The sequence below is a fragment of the Triturus cristatus genome, chromosome 7 (genome assembly GCF_964204655.1).
Source record: "Triturus cristatus chromosome 7, aTriCri1.1, whole genome shotgun sequence".
Classification (NCBI taxonomy): domain Eukaryota; kingdom Metazoa; phylum Chordata; class Amphibia; order Caudata; family Salamandridae; genus Triturus; species Triturus cristatus.
In genome coordinates, this window is record NC_140590.1 from 1,798,538,044 (window position 1) to 1,798,545,273 (window position 7,230).

The 7,230-nt window shown below is 37.0% G+C and overlaps 1 protein-coding gene across 1 annotated transcript; it reads left to right on the plus strand.

Annotated features, from left to right (window-relative positions):
- Positions 1–1,206: 1,206 nt before the first annotated feature.
- Positions 1,207–2,157, plus strand: LOC146813195 (olfactory receptor 5V1-like). The gene has a single exon (XM_085615300.1). The coding sequence runs from the start codon at positions 1,207–1,209 to the stop codon at positions 2,155–2,157; it is 951 nt and encodes a 316-aa protein (XP_085471426.1).
- The last annotated feature ends 5,073 nt before the right edge of the window (positions 2,158–7,230 follow it).

Genomic DNA, 7,230 nt, shown 5'->3' on the forward strand with positions numbered 1-7,230 from the left:
CTGTACAAAGGGGCCATAGAAATAAGAGGTGAGAAAGCTGACCAACCACTCTCTTTCTTTGCTCTATTTTTGCATTCCTGTTTACAGATTACAAAACATGACAGTTAAAAAGATGATCTTTTTGGGTCCCTGGACTATGTTTTTCTCTCTCTGTTTTGTTTATTAGTTCACACCAGGCATGCGGTGCGAGATCCACTGTCAATACAGTGTCCTAATGTTCTCCTTTATGCATTTTTGCCAATCACAATCATTGCTCAAGTGCTGACAAAAATTCAGAGCAAGAGGGCAGAGTTGATACTGCTAGTCTCAATCTGTCCTAAGAGAGTCTGGAACCTGCTCCTTGTGACAAGCCATCTATGGGAACCCTGCTTAGATCAAACTTGCATGGCTATAATGTGACTTACTCAATAGCACAGGTTTCTCTTCTCAGAAGAATTGTGGTAAGTTATGCAAGGAGAATGTGTGCTTCATAGGCTGACTAAAAGCGGTTATCCAGACATGACATTTGTTATGTTGTCAATTGGGCCATTCTTAATACTTTTGTGAAACATTATAAGATAGCAGTGGGTGGTCCATATGTGGCTGAATTTGGCAGTAGGGTGTTGAATGTAGTTTGCCATTAGAGGATTCATTTCTGTAAAATAAAAACATATAAGTACATTATAGATGTGTACTTGGTTGTTATTTCATTAGAATACATCAAATATTCCTCATACATAAGGCCTGGGATGAGGCAGGTAGGTGAGATGGTTTACTTGCCTGCTGGTAATCTTCGTTACATCCTGATTCTCTATCCAGAGAGGGTGTGCCTCCCTTCTGCTTGATATTACAGGCTGTGCTAATGTGAGAAAGCAAGTATAAGCTGAAGGGGTGGAGCTAACTATGAACACATTTTAGAGATCAGCAGGTTGCTGAAACGGACTTTGAGTGAGGTCAGGGATGATGAAGTCTAGATTTGAAGTAGTCAAGATTACTGGTAAGTCACTGAAAAATTTCTATTTGGTTGCAAAATGAAAAAATTGAGAAAAACACCTGATAAAAAATATAACTGATTTTGATGTGTTTATCATGGATAATTCAACACTTTTTGTACATGTGTATGATGCTCTATATTTTGCCTCAGCTTCCTATCATACACTTTATTGAAATATGTTTTACTTATTTTCAGATTGCTTGGAAATCCAATCCAGCTGCACAACTGAGCAGATGCGGGCTGCAAATTTGAGTTCAATGGCCGATTTCTTGATAGTGGGGTTTTCCGATCTTCCTCGGCTTCAGGTTCCACTTTTTGTTGCATTTTTGCTAATTTACCTGATAACTTTGGCAGGTAATATCCTAATTATGGTAACAGTTTACTCTAACTCACACCTGCACACTCCAATGTATTTTTTCCTCACAAAATTGTCCTTCATTGATATTTGTTACACATCAGTCTTTTTTCCTCAGATGTTGTCTGGCTTCTTTCAGGAGGCATTGCATATTTCCATGACAAACTGCCTTATGCAGGTTTATTTTTTCATTGTTTCATTACTTACAGAGGTTGAGCTGCTTGCCATCATGGCATATGACCGGTATGTAGCCATCTGCAACCCCTTGCGATACATGGCGATTATGACTAAGGGTTTGTGCATGCAGTTAGCAGCAGGAAGCTGGGCTGTTGGTTTTATGGTCCCAGTAGGTCACACTTTTCTTATTTCCAAGCTCTCTTTCTGTCACACACACATACTCAACCACTTCTTCTGTGAAAAAACAACTCTGCTGAAGATGTCATGCACCAGTACTCACAGTATTGAGTCTCTTTCCTTTTTATTTGGTACTTTAATAACAGTGTCATCATTCATTTTAATCATCACATCATATGTCAAAATCACTTTGTCTATCATTAAAATTAAGATTAAAGAGGGGAGGCACAAGGCCTTCTCCACCTGTGCTTCTCACCTCACTGTTGTTATTTTATTCTATGGATCCCTTTGTTCCACATATATGCGACCAACATCAACATATTCAATGAAAGGGAACCCGATAGTGTCTTTGGCATACCTCACTATTACTCCTCTGTGCAACCCATTCATATACAGTCTGAACAATTCAGAATTTAAAAAACTCCTGAAGAAGAAAAAGAATACATCATTTGTAAAATGTGTCTCATTATGTTAATGATGGTGAAATCAACATTATGATCCATTGAAAAGTCATTTTGTAAATGCTTATGGAGATGAAGTAATACAAGTTATTTGAATACTCACTACCTATATGTATTTTTACCACCATAAATACCTGTCTCTTTTTGCAGAAGAAATGTACTTTAACTTTTTAGGAACACAATTATTTTCTGATTTTCTGATTTTCATTTATGAAAGCAATATATCTACCCAATTTTGAACAAAAAATGGCATCTTGTGATGAAAAGAAGCACTAGTAAAAATAAGTCATTTTGGGATATTTCAATAGTGCAAAAGTTGCAAACTTAAGTTATTATTGAAATTAAATTTGGCAAAAATATGAATTAGACATGTTGTGGATATTTTTCTACTAAAAAAGAAAACAGAATGAATGCACAGTGGATTCACAAGTCTATTAAAACATCATGTTACTCCATCGATGTAAAACATGTCCCGCACGTTTCCCTTTGTCAAAATAGGCCCTCTTAAAAAAGAAAATCTTACATATTGGGCTTAAAAGTAAAATATCTGAAAACAGATACAAACAGAAACATATTTGATTGTATTTTGTGGAGTACACAGTGGATTTAAAATATAGTAATAGTGGCAACAACAATGTAATTCATATTATGCTATAATATTTGGATGTTTATTTAAAAATACATAAAGTTGCTGAAATGGTAGTGATCTTTTGACTCTCCCTTAGGCACGACCCCCAAACTTTAACTTTGGGACTTTCACAGTGCTCTGGAACTCTGAACAAAGAAAGCAGAGAAGGGACCGAACACACATAGGTGTCAGCAGACGTTTGGTTCCCTTCTAGTGACCACAGGCTGATTGATGTTGATGTTACATTTCTATTTTTGAGGCAGGATCGTATAGTGAATTTTGGATCTAAGTTGCTCATACCTGTAATCCTGTTAATAGATTACTTCTTGAGTTTGGCACAGAAGACCACAACACTGTTGCAAACTAAGCTGGTAGATCACTATTTGTCAAAGAGAAGATACGGTTGGTGAATAGATCCCTCCTCTTTAAGTGACAGTATCATAATATTTTAAAGATAGATGTTGGTCAGAGAATGCATAGGGGGTAAAATATGTTTCTGTAGCCAAATAACATAATAAATATTGAAAGAGAAGGGATCTCTTTTAGCCTAAGCATCCTTCAGCAAACCTGAAACCCTCCCTTAAAGGTTCTCCTAGGGCCCTATCTCCGTCAATCAATAAAATAAAGTCCATGATGTAGAAGGTTGTGAGAATCCCTTCAACAACAGCATTCTGCATGAGAAAATGAACGCGGTACTCATAAACATGACATCAAGGTTGGTCAGATTGAAGAAATGTCCATTAATTGCAGGTTCATTAAATTGAACATTACTGTACTCGCAAAACTTATTTGAAAAGACCTACTTCTTGGAAGATAAGATGGAGACCCTGGAGCAATTTATGAGATGACATATCTTGCCTGCCATTGATTTCCACTCAGAAAAGTGAGATACTGTGACAGTGTTCATCAAAGCATGACTCTCAAAGACTCTCTATTCAGTTGGGGTTATTTCTGCGCTGATAAACTTAAGATACAACTGTCTGAAAAAATGCAGAGTGGAAGGTGTGAAAAAAAAGGATCCGAACAAGGTGGGTCAACGGTGATGATCCAACTACAAGGTGCTGTCAGGGGAGTCACATTGATTTGGACACAGGATTTAAGGAACTGCTATTGTCTCTACAGCTACAGATTTTACTGCATGCAGATGTTAACCAGAAAATAGAACAGAGGCATAATACATTAAAATCATTATGAGTAAAATTCCACCACAATCGGGAATCAGCAGCAAATGTAGGTTTAAGGTGTAAGGTCTGAGGACTCCAAGATGCTGTTATCCTATTGTGGAATGCTGGCAAAGATAGGTTCTGATCAGGGGCATCAGGAGAGGGAGTTTTGAAGAAAGGATCTGCTAACCCCCTCCCCCCCAGCACCTTGAGACCCTCACCGGTGAGTAATGCACTTAGAATTTTCCTGATTGATTGTTTGAAAGAGAGGCTGCAGTGTGAAATGGCCAAAGGACCGTGATAGGTACTCTTTTGAACGATATTGTGCAGTCTGCTAGATTCTTGGGAATCGAGACGTCAGCATGCTTAGTGAGTTATCCATCACGGATTATGAGTGCAGCTCTTTTATGTGACAATTGTGGTAAGGATTTAGGAAAACCACCTTTTCTTATATTAAGCTGTGAGGTTTGGGGGAAGTTTCGGAAAGCTCCGCTATCCTCCTGAGACTGAAAGACTGCCTGGATCCAGGATGGATGGGCCGGATAACACTTACAGGAACTCGGAACAAGAAACAAGTATCTCCATGTTAGTTGGACATTTCACTCATCCAAAACCATAGAAATTCAGGTGTTATAGTTAGTTCAGCTAACTATAACTCGCGCCCCCGTAATGCACTGCTGATGACGTCACATATTCCATCATTCATACATGGTCAGTGACATCACTGATGACATCACTGATGACATCTCAAATGACATCACTGATGACATCATCCAGTGACTGTGTGTTTCTGTAAAGTTTTTGTTATATATATATATATATGCCAAGCTGTATTGAGGAATGAGTGGGTGTATATGTGTATGTATGGAGGATTTAGTAGGTTTGTGACTGACTGTATAAGTGAGTGATTAAATGTGTCTTACTAAATGCATGGGTTAGTGACTAAACTGTGTGAAAGTCTGTATCAGTCTGTCTGTTTTTGTGTAAGCTGCTGCATGGGTTGGTGAGTAGCTGCATGAGTGTCTATATATGGGTTATTGATTGCTTGCCTGAGTATTTGTATGGCTGCCTGAGTGTGTGTGTGGGTGGGAGGTGTGTGACTCTGTGCATAGATGTGTGAGTGGTTGATTCACTGGCTGTACGGGTTCAAGAGTGCATGTGGATACAGCTGTATGGGTGGGTGTGTGTATGGGCATGTTGGTGAGTGAATGGATGTCTCAGTTGTACATGTGCAAGTAGCTACATATGTAAAAGGCAGTATATGTGAGTGATGGTGTATATAAATAACTATATGTGAGAGTCAGTAATTGTGAGATTGGCTGCATGGATGAGTGTATTTGTATCAGTGATTATATAAGAGAGTAATTATGTGTTAGTATCTGTATGAATAAGTGAGGTTGTGTCTGTATAATTGCATAGGTGAGTAAATGGAAGTATGATTGATTCTTTGCATGACTGACTAAGTGTGTTTGTAACTCTGGATATGTGGCAGTGTGTGAGTGTCCGTATAGGTGTATGAGTGCATATGATAGTGTTGTATTGATGAGTGACTGCATGTTTGAGTGACTGTAGGGTGAATGAGTGGATGTGTGTGTATACCTAGGAATCAGTCAGTGCGTATTTAGTAACTGATATTCATGTGTCTATTTTTTCGAAAATGGTAGTCTGTATTTTAGAGTGGGTGTATCAAAGGTTATATTCAGGTGTGATGAGGTGCATCAGATTTCCACATGGATGATGTCATCAGTGATGTCATCAGTGATGTCATTTGAGCTGTCATCAGTGATGTCACTGAAAATGTCATGAATGATGTAATATGTGACATCATCAGCAGTGCATTGCGGGGGCGCGAGTTATAGTTAGCTGAACTAACTATAACGCCAGAATTTCTATGGTTTTGTACGAGTGAAATGTCCAACTAACTATAACGTTCCTGAAACCTATGGTTTTTTCAGTTAATTTCTATGTTTTTTTAAATGCTAATTTCTAACTATAATGTGCCTGAAACCTATGGTCTTTTCAGTGAATTTCTATGGTTTTTTACATGCTAATTTCTAACTATAACGTGCCTGAAACCTAAGGTTTTTCCAGTGAATTTCAAAAGTTTTTTAAATGAAAATGTGTAAGTCTAATGTACCTCAATCCTATGTTTTTTTAAATTTTATATATATATATATATATATATATATATATATTTTTTTTTTTTTTTTAAAGAAAATTGTGAATAATTTTTAGTACGGAAAACTATATTCATTCTTTCTTGTTTTTTAAATATTATACAGTAGTCGCGCACCCTACACGATGGCTGCGTGCATTCCGGTAGCCATTTTGAAAAGTCGCGCTGGGGTCACAACTTCGGCGTAATTTGTAAAGTATGAAATATCTTTAAATTAATTATAAATAAACATTTTCCTTTAAGTGTTTGTCTAAATGTATTAATAAAAGTATTTTTAAAGTATTATTTTCAATATAATTTCGACTAAAAATTATTAGATTATTATTGGATTAGGAGGTTAGGAGGGATGGCCATTTTGCTCAATCTATTTTGCAAGATTTTTTGGTCTAGTCAGGTGGATACCCTCCTCCGGGTGAGGTACGGTTTGAGGATTCTATTCAAAAGGTGAGGAATCAACAGGCAGAAGTATCCGTCAGAAGAGCAAGTTGCTGACCTTCGGTAACGTTTTTTCTGGTGGATACAGTATCTGCCTGTGGATTCCTCACTGTCCCACTCGCCTCCCTGTTGCCCACCTGTTTCTACCAAAAACATGCTTATACTGTTTTCCATGAATGTTTTTAATATGTCTTAATCATGCTTATGTTTTAATAGTGAGAAATGCTTGATCTGTTGCTATTTCTCCATGCCTTTATTGGTTATGCATTTATATATATATATATACATACATACATACATACATATATATATATATATATATATATATATATTCACTGAAAAAACCATAGGTTTCACACATGTTATAGTTAGCTGGACATTTTACTGATAAAAAACCAATGAAATTCCCCCGTTATAGTTACTGTAGGCAACTATAACTCACGCGACCGCAATCCTCTGCTGATGCTAATACTGTATTTAGACACTTATTTGCCCATATCTTCTTCCATTAAATTTTAGCTATACATATATTACAAATATTTTTTTTTCATAAAGACACATATGTCATCAGCAGAGGATTACGGTCGCGTGAGTTATAGTTGCCTACAGTAACTATAACGGGGGAATTTCATTGGTTTTTTATCAGTAAAATGTCCAGCTAACTATAACATGTGTGAAACCTATG

Excerpts from the sequence above, each read along its gene's own strand:
- LOC146813195 (XM_085615300.1), top strand. The coding sequence starts at position 1,207 with ATGCGGGCTGCAAATTTGAGTTCAATGGCCGATTTCTTGATAGTGGGG.